The sequence below is a fragment of the Oreochromis aureus genome, linkage group 11 (assembly GCF_013358895.1).
Source record: "Oreochromis aureus strain Israel breed Guangdong linkage group 11, ZZ_aureus, whole genome shotgun sequence".
Classification (NCBI taxonomy): domain Eukaryota; kingdom Metazoa; phylum Chordata; class Actinopteri; order Cichliformes; family Cichlidae; genus Oreochromis; species Oreochromis aureus.
In genome coordinates, this window is record NC_052952.1 from 26996328 (window position 1) to 27012550 (window position 16223).

A 16223-nucleotide genomic window follows, 5' to 3' on the forward strand; every position below is an offset into this window, starting at 1 on the left:
CTCATAAAACCTACTGGAAGACTTTGCCCATGGAAGTCAAAGTCCCTTGAAAAGATTGGGAGGAAAAGTGAGACCAAAATCAAAGGGACAAACTGAGGGTAATATACGTAATATAGGCCCCCAACCCTTTTTAAGACCCCCACCCAATGAATTTAAATAAAACAAAACAATTTGGGGATGGGCAACCGCTCATAGACATTGTTATTACAGCCTGTTGCTGCTGTGTCAAGTTGGCACAAAAGGGGTTAACCTGAAAAAGCAAGAAATGTGATACAACCAAACCAAAACAGTTTCCTGTAGCACAAACGGTGCTTCAGTAAATCTAAACACTGGACGTGTTTACAACCTAACCGAAGGGGTGGCGGACATGGCTTGGTGTCTTGGTGTTACATAACACTTAACTGCCTCTATGCTCACTCTAAACCTTTATGTAATGTTTTACGTGACATCTGGGGCATTTCCTATCTATTACGTTAACTTCTAGAGCCCGAAAGTGGTATTTTTTCCTTCTTTATTTCACTTCTCTCAGGAAATACCCGAGCTCCAACAAAGGCAAGGAGAGGAGGGTCGGCGATTGACGTCACCAGTCTGGCAACAGGCAACTTGCCGCCTGCCTCTTCGGTGATTGGTTGTTTATTTCGTAGTCGCTTTGTGATTGGTTAGATTTGCGTTGCAAGGGAGTACATACCGCTGCTGTAGATTCCATTTTGTCGCAATTCTGAGTCGGGAGAGAGAGAAGTGAGATCTCTTCACCGGCCTTTAACACCAAATAAGCTTCGAGGGTGACGGATTTGTAGGAGATATAGCTTGCTGTGCTTCCTACATAGTCCGTAGAGGGAGTTTAGAAGCTAACTGTAAATTCTTTTCTGACGAAAGGCTTTAACAACCAAGCCTGAAGAAGTCGGTAAGAAACAGTTTTGTACCTCGTCGCCATATTAAACCGAGTTTCTTTGTTTTGGTTCTGTGCCAAAGTAGAGCGTCCTAGATCATAAAAAAACGTTAGAATTTTAACCAGTGGATTTGCTAATTAATTCAATGATCTTTTATGAAGGGTATAAATACTATTTCGTTTTATTATTAATTTACTACACAAGAACAAGGGAAAAATTGGTCGCAGTTTAAGCCCAGCCTGAGCAAACAGAAGTGGGCTATGATGTCGCACTTTTCTTACATAACATTTTCGTGTGCTAATCGGTATAGTTTACAAGTTATATGCAGTGTTTTTATAAATGTAATGGCGAGGAAATGTCATTTTGTCGGTACTCTAATGTTATGTAATAGAATATTTGAAGAAAACGTCAGTTCCCTGTCACACGTCACAACACCGTGAGCGCTATTGTTATGTTGAGTCTTATCTATTTAGCATATCTAATGGACGTTAAGTCCTGTCAAGTTAGCATATCTGATAAGCGTTTTTTTGTTAATGCCCTGAAGGGTCGGCGACTTCTTGGAGAATCGTGCGCCGAGGTGAATTGATGTTCAGCTCGGCTTCACGAGAAAACAACGCTTATTGGCACATGAAAACCTCAGACCCTGCTGGACACAAATGTGCAGCGAGAGGTAGACAGAAGACTACTTCGAGGACCTGGGGCCCGATTGGAGGAGAAAGATTGAAGAGAGACGTCTACTCTGTTAACTTTCTGACAACAAAGAGGTGAGCTGGCGCTGTTTTTCTTGTGTCCGTGTGGGGGATGGGCAAGCCTCGCTGTCTGGTGTTTCTGCACGTAGTCTCTGTACTTGTTTTTATTGTGATGTGGTGCGCCTGTGCTCGCGGTTGGTAGCCAACAACTTACGCTGTAATTGCATAGATTATTAGCGTGAATGGAAATGTATAACCAGAGTTTATTTTTAATAATACTATTCTCACAATTTAGGTGACACGTAGAGCAAAAGCAGTATGGGAGGTGGAGAGAGGTACAACATTCCAGTTACCCACCCTGAGCGCCCTTTGGCCAAGAAGAACCACCAGCTTGGCCGTGCAAAGCAGCGAAGCCGTGACCAGAACGGAGCAGCTGCATCCGTAGGGGGGCCAGGGGGCCTTCACCACCATGGCCACCGACGGAGCGAGAAAGGCGCTGCCTACCACAGGTCTCCAGAGACACGGCAGGCCGTGTCTGCAGAGAAGAATGCTTCTGTCCGTTTTTCCACCAACTATGATCAGAACTGGGAGGGTGCAGTGTCTCATCTCAACACACTCCTGGCAACCCAAGGCAGCCCAAGCTATGCAGGGCCTAAATTCAGTGAGCCACCTTCACCCAGTGTTTTGCCCAAACCCCCTAGTCACTGGGTGTCTTTCCCTATAGGCTCCTGTGACAACAGGGAGGTTATGACCTTCCAGCTCAAGAGCCTCCTGAAGGTGCAGGCCTGATGGGGGTGATACCAGTTCTTCATTTAAAGAAAAAAATAAGCCAATGCATGGACCCACCCACCAGGAACGCCTCAGTTCTGTAGTATTTTTAGCTCTTTTCTTTTTCTCTCCTTTTTTGGCTGACCTTCAAAGTTGGTGGATGCTTGACAGGAGCAATGTTTTGCAATTCCTGTTTACCATCCATTTAAAAAAAACTGATCATTTAAAATTTACAGAATTGCAGCCTTTCTGGTCGGTGATGCCTTTAGTGGAGTTTCTGTGACTATGACAAACTGGATATTCTTTGTACTTATGTTTTGTTTTGTTATTTTTAATCTTGGCTGCCAAGGCAGATTGAGTGTGCTTTTTTCCCCAAACAAGGATGGTAACATTAGTCAGGTAAATTCCCATCACTTTTACGGTCCACTTCTTTGGACAGACGTGGTGTTTCATTTATGTTTCTATGAAGAATGATCTTTGGAGTTATCTCCTTAAGCTTTAGGTGCTAAAGCAGGTTCATATTTGTAGCAATTTTATTTTTTTTTAATCAAGGGCCCACTGTTGTTTATATATCACATTCATTGTTTGGCTAAAGAAGGCACTCAACTGCAGTTCTGCAGGGAAAAAAGATATTTTACAGGAGATGAGCTGTAGTGTAACTACAGGTTAATGGTATAACCTCAAACGAAGGGTAGTAAGAGACCATGGCACACTGGCTTTGGACCACCAACTCACGTACCCTTTTTTATTGCGCTGTGCGCACATGCACTTGGAGTTGAGTGTGTCCAAGGTCTACAGCACTCTTATCATAGCATTATTTTGTATAAGTGCTTTCTGTTGTGGTTGTTGAAAGATGTATAATGTGCTGTGTATAACCAAAGCAATGTTTTGCTTTTCTTTTTTTGGACATTTGGGCGGATGGCAGTGTTGCCATTTTCACTTGCCAACTCGAGGTGAATGGTTTGACGTCTCCTTGATCACCTGTTCATCTGTTCTGATCAGTACCGTTACTGCTCCTCAGTCTGCCTCTTAAGGACAGTGCCTGCAGCTCAACATGCGGAAGGGGGCCTTGCTTAAATGTGGGACTACTGAGTTTCGTTTTCTCAGAAAAAACCCCACATTGCCTGGTCCTGTTGGCTGTATGCTTTTGTGCACAAGGTGAGACAGAGCTGAGGAACATTTCTGAAGCGGCCTAAGCGCCTCAACGTGAGACAGGAGGCTGGTGTTTGTGTTTACAAATAAGCCTCAATGGTTAACTACCCCATAATCAACAGACACTTGCTGCCCGTTGTCTCTTGCACTTCTGTCCCTTAACCTTCTGCACTGCAATCAGACTGTTTTCTTTTTTTCATAAGTTACAGGCCAGGATGCTGTTCAATTAACGGAGGCGTAATTGACTATCTTCTATGGATTCTCTTTCAGTTCTCTGTTGAGGCTCTTTGCTTTCCCTTTGCAGAATTGGAGCCATTTATGGCCAGCTTAAAGATGACAAAACAAAGTATGAAAGCTTGTTAGTGAGTTCAAGAGCCATGTAAATAATGAACTGTATAAAACACTTGTAGCATATGTACAGTTGCAGACCAAGTTTGTGGCCTGTTTGACAAAAGTATTTTTAGTAATAACACTGAATGTATGAGACATGCTAAGGTCATGTCTTGACTTCAATACTGAAGAATATTTTTGTTAAAAAAAAAAAAAGCTGCCTATAGCATCTATCAGTACCCCTACACTCTGATCTTTCCAGAGCTATTGCACATTTTTTTATTGTGTATTGTGCAGTGTAGGTTTAAAGATGCTACATGGGAAAAACAAGTAAAATAGAAAAAAAAACTCAATTGGACTCTAGGAGACTTGCATATGTATAGATTTGAGTTGTGAATGTGCTTACAATGGTGTGTAAGCATAGCACTTTTTTATTATTTTGTTTTTTTTTTTTACAAAAAAGAAAAACTTTGTGCCTAAGTTAAAACTCATTCTGAAACTGACCATAATCATTGGTGGAAATTCCCAAGTTGACCAAATATTTTTCAGACATTTTCGGTTCTCGGCTGTTCTTCCGCCTGCTGACAATTGAAAATGTCTATTATTTTTTTCTTGGTTCATGTAAACTTTTTTTTTTTCCTGCCCAGACTAAATCATACATGGCAGTCTCCATATTCAAAATTGAAATCTTTCAGTGAATTGGCTTTTTAATTTGTCCCTCGGATGAAATGTCACCAAGAACAATGAAATGTGCCCTGTTTACGATTGGTGTTAATTTGTTACAAAATGTAAAACAAGAAAGCACTCTTTGAATTGATGAAAAACTTGAACGAAAAAAGAAGAAAAAACTAAAACAAAAAATTAAATCCCCTCCCCTCCCCCCCTACTTTGTGTTTTGAGTATTTTTGACTTGATATAGTAACACTTGTTTGACACTACCTTTACAACACAGCTTATTCAACTAGAGCAGTGTAAGAATGTATTTATTGACAAAAGATATCAGGTATAACAGTTTAAACAAGGGAGTTTCTTAGGGACACGAAAAACAATTGATTCTTATCTTTAGTATATTATTACATAACAAAATGACTCTATTATTGGGTACCAGCTGTATCAGCATATCTTTCATTGTCACAGCAATCACAATAACTATAGTATACAAGTTGGCCTGCTGAAATTAAACCAGACATTTAAGACTAGGGCATGTTGTGAATAATGGCAAAACAGGCCTTCAGTTTAATTTAACACATGTATCAAAAGAAAAACAAAACAAAACAAAGGGCAGGAGCCAAATGTGCTTTCCTTACAGACATAACAAAATTGTTTATTTACCTTTGGCAAAAGATTCCTCCGTATTCAAATAAGAAATGAAAGCAGGAAGCACAAGACTCCTTTCACACATGCACACCTTTCTATAAATACAACCTTTTAACATGTCTACTTGCACCCTGGTCTCTTCATAAAGGTCATAACAGCAGTTCTTAACAGAGTTGGACCTTGAAGCATTCAACTTTGAGTGCATGCAGTTGCATTTATAGATAGTGACGCACAAAATCACTGCATGAGTTCCATAGCTCACTACAGTAGTAGCTTATATCCAATCATTTAAAAAAACAAAACAAATTCACAATAACTTTAAAGTACTCTTATGTTACATACTTTCCCAACCAGAAGCTAGCATTCTCTCTCTGTGTGGGAGGGAATTGGTGCAGTTCTCAGCAGCAAACGCAAAACTCTTAGTAATAAAAGCAACAATGGCAGAGGGAACCAAATGTTATACACACTAGAGTCAATACTGATAATGCTTGTAGCTACAAAAGCAAAAATCTTGTGCACACATACTGTGGTTCTCCTGTCACTGCTGCTTGTACGTCTGGGGAAAAACAAACAAACAAAAAAAACCTGGGAGGAACGTAACAGAACATTATTAACCAGTTAATTAATCATGAACCAGATTAATGAAGCCAACAATGTTAAGTAATGCATGTCCAAAAATGGCTAGAGGTGAACATTAAACAGAACCCTCTAGAAAAACATAAACAGAGGGCTCTGGAGAACAGTCTGTCAGTGGCCTCCAGACTTGCGTCCAGCCCAGGACCTGGAGCGAGAGCGTGACCGGGACATGGATCTAGAGTAGGAGCGTGATGGGGATCTCCTGACAGACTGTTTCTGGGATGGGTGGAAGTCTTCGGCAGGGCTGTGAGACCTGGACTGGCTCTTTTTACCTTTTGGTCTTGATCTGGACGCTGACGGGGAGCGGGAGGTGGAGTGTGAGGCTGTTTCATGGTGCGTTCTGTGGTGGTCACTGGGAGGAGCTTTGTGCCTATTGGGATTATCATTACAGTTACTATTATTACAGAGTACAGTGCCATGTTTATATGATTACTGAAATACAAGAGGACAGAAATGAGCCTACTTGTTATTTTCATGGCTTCTGCTTCGTCTGTGTCGGCTGTAGGATCGAGAGCTGTAGAGAGAACAAGGAAACAAAATTGTTGAGTTACTGTACAGTTTGAGTGAATTACTTTATATCCTTACAGCATGGCTTGTCTATATACAAGCAGTATATGGCTTCCTCTTTATTACATAAATTGTTTCCTGCAGAAACTGCCACGCTTGGACATTGTCCAAAGTTTCTGTGTACAAACCTGCAAACATCATGCCCGCTCACAAGCTGTACATGCCCCACACAATTACAGGAAACTACATTTAAGGTACATGTCACAAGCAGATCATAACTAAAACATAGTCACAAATAAATATTTCACAAGAGGTGGTAGACTCACTCATGTCAGCACAGAAATAAGTGCACAACAGCCACCAGGCACACAGCACATTATACTCAGAACACTGCAGTGTACAAACTCTCCTTTAAAGTTAAATGACAGAGGGGAGGAATTACAGCAGGAACTGGTCTTATTGTGATTGGTCACTTTCAAAGCAATGACACTCCAAACTTGCTAAATGACGGCTTTAATTAACTGTGTTGCACCAAGTTGCAATCAGCCAACAGCATGAGAGCCATTTCAGACTGTGTTCACTTAAATGAAAGTAAATGAAGTTCACAGAATTGTTTTTATTAATGTAATGACAACTGTCAATTAATTTAATATTTAAATGTTATAAAAACAACAACAACAACAAAAAAAACAGAACTCCAAGGAATGTATTTCATATCAGTTTGTAATTCTGAGGAAATTAATACTAAATATAGGCTCCACTTTAAAGTTCCACCAGAGAGACGAGTGATTCACCCACCATATGTTTCCTCAATCCATCATTCACCCATCCATTTTCTTTACCGCTTATTCCACTCAGGGTTGCAGGGGCAGGATATGAAGCCTATCTCAGGGTTGAGAGGTGGGCTATAACCTAGATAGGTCCCCAGCTCATCATGACAATAGCAAGTTGCTAATCTGCTCAGTTCAGCTATTGTTCCCCTGACACTGCACATCCAGTAACCTGTGTGGTTCTCCATTTGTCCATAATCTGCTCTGTCACAACTCAAAATTCCATCTGTGACTTGCTGTCCACAGGCTGCTACGTTACTGATGACAGGTGGCTAATGTTGCTATCATTTAGTTGCTAATAGTTAAACGGCAAATGTTAGCATGTTAACATTTATGATAACTCCAAATTACTGAAGTGTTGTTCAATGCCCTCTTTGCCGCCGGAGGTGGCAAAGATGGCACTGTTTGTATCAATATTGTTGATATATCGATTTTCTTTTGACAACTCTAGTGAGGGTGTCTGCGTGTTTAGGTGTGCAAGTGATTGAGCGACTATGGGTGTATGTAAACACGAGACTAGAACATCAACATTCTCAGAGCTGAGGTTTGGCCTGTGCTGAAAACATGTTCTATTGGTGTTTAAAATGAATAGTAATAATAATTCAGTGTCCAACACAAAAGCCCCAGCTCAGTGGCCCTTCTATATCTTGACCAGCCTGTGAAAAAAAAAAACCTTTTATTTTTATATTTTTAAATATTAATACAATTAATATAACACTGTATATTTTATGTTGTGGATTTGGATTGCATAATGTTACTAAAGCTTTGATATAAATGTGGGTTACTCCTGCTTGTTGCAGGTATTGCTCTGATATAAAGTAGGACAGCTGCTTGCAGCTTTTAGCTAGCTGCCTAATTTAAGCATCTTATCAGACTAAGCTAACAGTCCATCTCCATATTTTAACTTCAGTAGCTTTACTGTAGATTTTTCTTGTGGAGAAAACAAAAAAGTAAACAAAAACAAACAAATGAGGATGGCTACAGAGTTTGTTTTTCTTCACGTTGGAGGTTTTTAAACAGGTGGTTTGATGGAGCACTCCCACCAGCTTTTTCCAAATAAAGGTTTTAATAATGCTTGCAGGAACAAGTGCTGCTGTTTTGCACACTAGAAAATGTTTGCTTTAACCCCAGCTGAGCTCAGCATCTCAGTAACTGCTCTGCCTCTGCACTGTCTACCCACACAGAGCAGAGGCAGAGTGCCGTCTACCCACACGGCATCTCCCTGATAAACTATGACAGCATCTTCCCTGCTGCTGTTGTGTTATCCGTTTTTTTTGTTGAAAAATTGGGGGCTGCTTGGGCTTAATGTTGTAATACTTTTTAATTCACACGTGCGCCAGATATACTTCTATTGCATATTGATTTTTAATACAAAATGTGGGTGAAACACTCGTACTTACATGATGACAACTGAGTGCTACAGAGTTTAAACACCACCGAAGCAAAAAATTTGCATTGAGAATTTTATTTATATTCAAGTTACTCGAATTATTGCAGCCCTAGTATGTATACGCACGTTTTTTTGCACTTCCGGCGCTCCCCGTGTGCGGCAGCCTGTTACAGCAGCTCTGCTCATTCTGAGTTTCTTTCTTTCTTATCTTTTTTCTTCTCGTAATTTTTATAACTAACGTATTAGTAATTAGACCCTGCAACCATGTTCTACCGTTTTGTGCTAGTTCTGGTTGTTTTTCTTAGTTTTTTTCCTACTTTTTTCACCCGTGTCTGGGGACCCAGAGCAGGGATCCTTTGTTTACAGTAGGGATCAGCTGTTAGCGCTGCGTCCAGCAGTGGTACTGCCGGCGGACAGACTCGACATTCCCAGTGAACTGAGGAAGAAAAGACGGGGGTGTCGTGCTGGGAAGGAGCGCCGTCGCCCGAGAAGGAGACGTTATCGACCATCTCTTCCTTCTGTAATTATTGGAAACGTACGATCTCTGCTCAATAAGATGGATGAGCTAACGTCGCTAACCTGGTCACAGAGGGAGTACCGGCAATGTAGCATCATGATGCTAACGGAGTCGTGGCTAACACCGCTAACTCCGGACACGAGCGTGACACTACCGGGATTCCAGATGCTGCGAGCGGACAGGACGAGAGAGAGCGGTAAGAGGAAAGGAGGGGGACTGACAGTGTTTGTGAATGACAGATGGTGTAACCCTGGGCACATCACTGTGAAAGAACAACTCTGCAGCAGAGACATTGAGCTGTTAGCCGTTAGCATGCGTCCATACTACCTGCCCCGGGAATTCTCGCATGTTATCGCGATAACAGCGTATGTCCCCCCCTCGGCCAACGCGGATGCAGCCTGTGACACTCTCCACTCTGTGGTCAGCAGACTGCAAACACAATCTCCGAGAGCCCTCTTCATAATATCAGGGGACTTCAATCATGCCTCACTGGACTCCACACTGCCCACCTTCACCCAGTATGTGACCTGCCCAACCAGAGACAATAAAACACTGGACTTACTGTATGCCAATGCTGAAGAGGCATACAGTTCATCACCTCTCCCTCCCCTGGGCAGATCTGATCACAACCTGGTGCACCTTGTCCCTGTGTATGAGCCCTTAGTGCGCAGGGAGCCACCAGCCACCCGCACAGTGCAGAGATGGTCGGAGGAGAGCGAGGAGGCTCTTAAGGATTGTTTTGAGTCCACTGTGTGGGGGTGATCTGTGACGACCACGGAGAGGACATCGACAGCCTTACTACATGCATTACTGACTATATTAATTTCTGTGTGGATAACACCGTACCTACCAGGACTGTGCGGTGTTTCTCCAACAACAAACCTTGGATTACCCCAGAAATTAAAGCCGTCCTCAAGCAGAAGAGGAGGGCCTTCAAATCCAGAGACAAAGAGGAGTTGAAAAGGGTGCAGAGAGAGCTGAGGGGACTGATAAGAAATGGGAAGGACAGCTACAGGCAGAAGATGGAGAATCAGCTTCAGCAAAATAACGTTGGTGAAGTCTGGAGAGGCCTCAGAACGATCTCAGGCCACAAACATCAGAACTCTCTGCCTGGGAGGGATGTGAGGTGGGCAAATGAACTGAATCATTTGTTCAACAGATTTGATTCAGCCATGAGGCAGTCTCCAACATCGGCTGCAGACTTACCCACCCCCACTGCTGCTGTTCCACCTCTGACACCTCAGACACTTCACACCTCCTCTATTCACCCTGCTCACTCCTCCCCACCCCCAACAACAGCATCCAATACACACTCAACACAAGGCTCCAGCCTGTCTCTCTCAACCACCCAGGTTAGGAGGGAACTGAGGAGGATTAAAGCCAAGAAGGCAGCGGGTCCAGATGGCATCAGCTCGAGGGTCGTCAGGTCCTGCGCGGACCAACTGTGTGGGGTGATGGAGCACCTCTTCAACCTGAGCCTGAGGCTGGGAAGAGTCCCACAGCTCTGGAAAACTTCCTGTGTTGTTCCAGTGCCAAAGACTTCACGCCCAAGGACCTCAACAGCTACAGGCCGGTGGCTCTGACATCCCACCTGATGAAGACCCTGGGCGGCTGGTCCTGGCTCAGCTTCGGCGCCTTGTGAGCTCATCACTGGACCCACTTCAGTTTGCCTACCAGCCTGGCATTGGAGCGGATGATGCCGTCATTCATCTCCTACATCGTTCCCTCGCTCACCTGGAGACCGCTGGGAGCACTGTGAGAATCACGTTCTTTGATTTCTCCAGTGCCTTTAACACTATTCTTCCCTCGGTTCTGAAGGACAAGCTGGAGAACTCTGGAGTGGACCATCACCTCACTACCTGGATTTTGGACTACCTCACCGACCGACCACAGTATGTGAGGACTCAGGGCTGTGTGTCGGACAGGGTCATCTGCAGCACGGGGCCCCACAGGGAACGGTTCTGGCTCGTTCCTCTTCACCATCTACACTGCAGACTTCTCCCACAACTCCACCCAGTGCTTCCTGCAGAAGTTCTCTGATGACTCTGCAATAGTCGGCCTCATCACTGATGGGGACGACAAGGAGTACAGAGGACTGACTCAGGACTTTGTGGACTGGTGCCAGCTGAACTACCTCCAGATCAACGGCAGTAAAACCAAGGAGCTGGTGGTAGACTTTCGCAGGCACAAGCACCCTCCACTGCAACCACTGAACATCCAAGGTATGGACATCAAGGCTGTGGACAGCTACAGGTACCTTGGTGTTCATCTGAACAACAAACTGGACTGGACTCATAACTCAGACGCCCTCTACAGGAAAGGGCAGAGCAGGCTGTACCTGCTGCGGAGACTCAGGTCGCTTGGAGTGGAGGGCCCACTCCTGAAGACCTTCTATGACTCTGTGGTGGCCTCAGCCATTTTTTATGGTGTGGTCTGCTGGGAGGCAGCATCTCTGCTGGGGACAGGAAGAGACTGAACAGGCTGATCCGAAGGGCCAGCTCTGTTCTGGGAGGCCCTCTGGACCCAGTGGAGGTGGTGAGTGACAGGAGAATGGTGGCTAAGCTGTCATCCCTGATGGACAACATCTCCCACCCCATGCATGAGACTGTGAAGGCACTGAGCAGCTCCTTCAGTGGGAGACTGCGGCACCACGGTGTGGGACGGAGAGATTTCGCAGGTCTTTCCTCCCCACTGCTGTCAGACTCTACAATAAAGACTTTTGCAGCTGATCAAACACACAAACCCACACATGTGCAATAAGACTGCTGTATGTGCAATTCTTCTGACGAAGTTGTGTTTTTGTATTTTCCTACTCAGTTGTATATAGTATTTGTATTTCTATTTTATTCTATTGTATATATTATTCTATTCTATTTTATTCTATTGTACATAGTATTTTATTTTATTTTATTTTATTTTATTTTATTTTATTTTATTGCATTCCAGTGTTTTGTAATTTCTGCTACATAACTTTGCACTTTTGCTGTAACAAAACAAATTTCCCACCTGTGGGACTAATAAAGGCCATCTTATCTTATCTTATCTTATCTTATCTCTTCTCTTATCTTTTTTCCCCTCCCCCTCTATTGATTCATAAATTGTCCCTCCATCTTCCCTTTCTCCTTTCTTTTTTCCTCCTCTTTTGCAAGTGCCAGCTTTCAGAGCTGCAAACATCCATAGAGCACTCATTCACACTCACTACATTTATATCATTATGTTTTTGGTGAACTTTAATGTCTTATATTTTTTAAAAGGTGTAAAAGTTGCCAAGAACTCACTCTCTAGGGCTCTCAGATCTCCGAGGGCGACGGTCAAAAGAAGGGCTCCGGGACCTGCGGCGATCATAACTGCGACTCCGGGAGCGTCTTCTGCGGGTATCCCGATCATCCTCATAGCGAGAGAAACTGCGAGGGGAGTGGCGCTCCTTGGCCTTCATCTGATTAGGGGCTTTATTGACAAATCCACATCAAAATGTTATGTAACAATACAACATATTTCCCAAACACAGATGGCACAGTTAAGCTCAAGTAGGAATGTCAATTGCTCATACTCTTGCGGTCTCCCTGTGCAAACTGGATCTCAATCTGGCGCCCGCAAACCCATTTACGGTCCAGGTTGTGAAGAGCATCTTCTGCATCCCGGACATCTTCAAACATGCTGGATTGTTAAGGACTTAATTTGGAAAGGTAGAACTGAAAGCTGCATGCATGCAATACAAAAAACATAACAAGCAGCTGCAACACAAGTAAAATAAAAAACAAACAAACAACAAAAAAAAAAACATCACACAGCTACTGGATCAGTGAGGCCAAAAATGTATAAAAGTAATTCATCATCTCAGCATATTTCTTTCATTTATAATTGACTGTCTTCAGTAATACCAACTCAAATTATGTAACATTAAAAATAGGCCCATTTGTGACTTCAAATTGTGAAGACAAGACAAATACTAATGGTGATCAGATTGGGTAGGATACAAAAAGTCTGGCTTGTTACCTTTAACATGCTTGACCTTCAGCTTGATCTTTATAGCCTTGGCAGAAGAACTTGAGGTTTCCTGCTTGTCTTTGCCCAATAAACACTTTTCTTTTCCTCCCTTTGGCAGACAAATGGAAGCCTGGAAGCTCTCTTTTTTGTCCTCTTTGTATCTTCATGCTTTTGCTCTGTCTTTATTTTCCAAATTCCACTACTGCTTGTCGCCTGGATGTCTTTGGCTTGAATCTACTCTACAACCGCCTTTCAACTTTCTTTGGTGTGGGGTCTCCATACCTGTATCTTTACCATTCTGAGGCAACAACAGAAGAAATATTGGTTAGGAGTATATTTAATGCTAGAAGCATTAAAAAACAAAAAACAACAAAAAAACCCAATTACATTACAAAAACTCCTCTTAAAAGGGAAATATTAAATCAGGTGTTACTCAATTCACTGCACCCAACAGATCAGAGTTGATGCTTTACAATCCATTAGTGAAAAAGTACGAACATAAACTGAAAGAATAAAGGATATTGAATGTAAGCAAATCCTCTTGGCCGTCGTGTATAGAAGTCAAGTGGAATGTAGACATCTACAATAGGCCCATAACGACCAAACTCACGCCGTAAATCCTCTGGCCTAAAGTGTCATGAAATAAGCACATTTATTCTGCTGGCTACTATATGAATTTGGCTCGAGTCCAGTGTGCAGCACATACACAAGAGTTGGCGCCAGCAAAGCAACGGACATTGCTTAACAGCAAATAAACCGCATTACTTTCTTACTCATAAGGAAGTTTCCTCATCCAGACATTTAAGGTGAACTTGTGCAGTTTAACCAGAAACTGTCTTTTTCCACATATTCATTGTGGCCATAAAATCCGGATATGGCATTTTTCACAGAAGTGATTTTTTTATTTTGTGAAATTAATCACACTTAAAAATCTACTTATTATCTTTAATAATAAGTAGTTTAAGTCATACTATTCACATTTAGGCCTCTCGATTATCAAACAGAACTCATTACGCCCATTTCCAAAAACATTTTTTATTTTAATCTTGGCAGCAAAAACAATGTAGCACAAAGGCAGTTACACCTTAGGGATACCAGTGTCCCCAGTTAGGAAGCATAACCCATTCTGAATCCATTTGACCTGCTTTGGTGCCAATGTTGTAGCTGGCATCATGACATTTGCCATGGCATCGCCAGGCTCACTCACACCTGGCACATGTACTCACTGTGGACTTGCATCTGTGAAGACAACAGGCTAGTTCTAAGTGTTGTCTGGTAATGCCAAACACGGTGTATGACATGTGAGCACATGTCCTACTAAAGGATGCCGGGACCTCATGTCACCTACATAGAGTCTTTGGTCAGAAACACACACATGAGCAAGGCTCTGGCAGTGGTCCTCCTGTTCATCTTCACACAAAGGAGCAGATACTGGTCCTTTTGCTGGGTCAATTCCCTTCTATGGCCCTGTGAAACTCCCCTCAAGGAATCGCCTGTCTTCTGGGATCTCCTCAACAGTCTTGTGGAGTCAGTCAGCACTCCTGACTGTTATTCAGTCAGAATAATACCAATTCTATTTGAGGGACTCTTTGGAAAGGACACACATTGGCTAAAATTTCAAAAACATTCAAAAGACATTCTGTTTTAAAATAAAATTTAAAATGCCTTTACTCTCATAGCACAGTGGAGAAGCTGCCTGAATTCTTTTTAAAGTTAAACAGCCATGCCCGGAGGATAAAAGCATTTTGAACTTAATTTGAAAACAGAACACCTTGGAGTGCATTGAGATCTCTTCCACCGTCTTAAGCCTGTGCTGGGAGGCAATGCAACCCTCGTGACAGGGCTTAAAGATGTGCAATCCTGTAAGAGATGGACTATCTTTGTAAATCGAATGGACCACAGTCTCATGATGCCAGTAATGACATGGGCACCAGCATAAAGTAAAACAAGAAAATAAGTGAGAGGAGATATAGAGAGAGCAACGGTCTGTGGCCTCCACCTGCAAAACCAGTCTGTCGTACTGTTGCCTCTCCAATCCACCTGTTATCACTTTCACGCGTACCAAAGCAGATAAAATGAATTCACTATTTATATGCCCAAAGTTTTAATTGGCTGTAATGTTCAAGTGTTGCCTTAATATTTGTTTATTATTTTTTAATAATAGGAAGGGCATAAAATTAAATTCTATAATTAAAAAGTGTTGTGTTGGTACGATACCTTTAGGTGAAAATGCGGGGGGGGGGTTATATATATATTTTTTGTACCCCCCAGACAGGTCAGGGACTAACGTTAACTTCAGTTACAACACGAGTGTTTCAGCTCCTTATTTCTAAATTATTACCAAATATTACACGGTTGTGCTGTCCGTAGCCAGCTTCTCTGTTCGGAGTCGCTCTCTGACCGTTAACGTCAGTTTCCTAATTTTGATGATGACATCACGTTGACATGTTTGCTAACTAACTAGCATCACATTTAGCCTGGCCATGCCTGCTTGCACGCCGGCGGGGTTGAAAATAACAACGTACCTGGACTCGTCGGCGATGTTTCTGACGAAAAGTGATGTATTCGGAGGCCTTAGGTATCTCGCCATTTTTTTCAGCAGCCCGTTGCTACTGTTGAGAGGCCGTGAATTCGTGTATTGCAGCTATCTGTACCGCAGCTGATACAGGCTACGTGGTCAGTCAGAGCGCTCTGTCGGCACTGCGCATGCCTAGAAGTAACGCACAGTCTCTCTCGCTCTCTCTCTCTCAGACCTCAGACAGGGATGTCAAACTCGCAGTTTACATTGTGGACCACATATAGGCTACTTTGAGCATAAGTGGATCAATGAAACTCCCTCTTTCTGTGAATGTAAAGAGGTTTAATTGCATTACAATTAAGTAGCAAACGAAATAAGTTTGTCAGCACCACTCTTCGGGATTAAACTGGAAGACATAAATGTGCAAAAGTAAAGAAAAATATTTCATTCATTACTCAGACTGTCATGTAGTTATAAAGTTTTTGTTAATTCAATGTCTTTTGAATCCACAGAAATTTCTATGGTATATAACAGCCATTTAATTGTTAATCTATTATTTCATTACGTTATTATTATGAATGGCCAAAGGGAGCAGCAGGAAATGTCGTAATACAGTTAAACGTCTAAAATCAGTCCTTATGTGTGACATCTCTGTTTCATACTGTCTGTGATTATAAGAGAGACATATGGCA

At 42.6% G+C, this 16223-nt stretch overlaps 2 protein-coding genes across 2 annotated transcripts; one reads left to right on the forward strand and one right to left on the reverse strand.

The window, feature by feature from the left end:
* The first annotated feature begins 700 nt into the window (after positions 1-700).
* On the forward strand, positions 701-4333 carry pnrc2 (proline-rich nuclear receptor coactivator 2). The gene is made up of 3 exons (XM_031740635.2): positions 701-904; positions 1435-1654; positions 1875-4333. The coding sequence occupies exon 3, from the start codon at positions 1898-1900 to the stop codon at positions 2366-2368; it is 471 nt and encodes a 156-aa protein (XP_031596495.1). The 5' UTR covers positions 701-904; positions 1435-1654; positions 1875-1897; the 3' UTR covers positions 2369-4333.
* Positions 4334-4438: 105 nt separating this feature from the next.
* srsf10a (serine and arginine rich splicing factor 10a) lies at positions 4439-15706 on the reverse strand. Its single transcript, XM_039619225.1, has 6 exons — positions 15539-15706; positions 13536-13640; positions 12577-12680; positions 12305-12473; positions 6246-6296; positions 4439-6152 (listed from the first exon to the last, which is right to left on the reverse strand). Exons 1-6 carry the CDS (start codon positions 15601-15603, stop codon positions 5894-5896), a joined length of 753 nt encoding a protein of 250 aa, XP_039475159.1. The 5' UTR covers positions 15604-15706; the 3' UTR covers positions 4439-5893.
* Between the last annotated feature and the right edge of the window lie 517 nt (positions 15707-16223).

What these genes read in the sequence shown, in the direction of transcription:
- pnrc2 (XM_031740635.2), top strand. Translation starts at nt 1,898, where the DNA reads ATGGGAGGTGGAGAGAGGTACAACATTCCAGTTACCCACCCTGAGCGC.
- srsf10a (XM_039619225.1), bottom strand. Translation starts at nt 15,603, where the DNA reads ATGGCGAGATACCTAAGGCCTCCGAATACATCACTTTTCGTCAGAAAC. An exon ending in AGAGGATTTGCTTACATTCA is followed by an intron (nt 12,681 to 13,535) that starts ATATCCTTTATT and finishes ACAATCCAGCAT; the next exon opens with GTTTGAAGATGTCCGGGATG. An exon ending in AGAAGCCATGAAAATAACAA is followed by an intron (nt 6,153 to 6,245) that starts GTAGGCTCATTT and finishes TAATCCCAATAG; the next exon opens with GCACAAAGCTCCTCCCAGTG.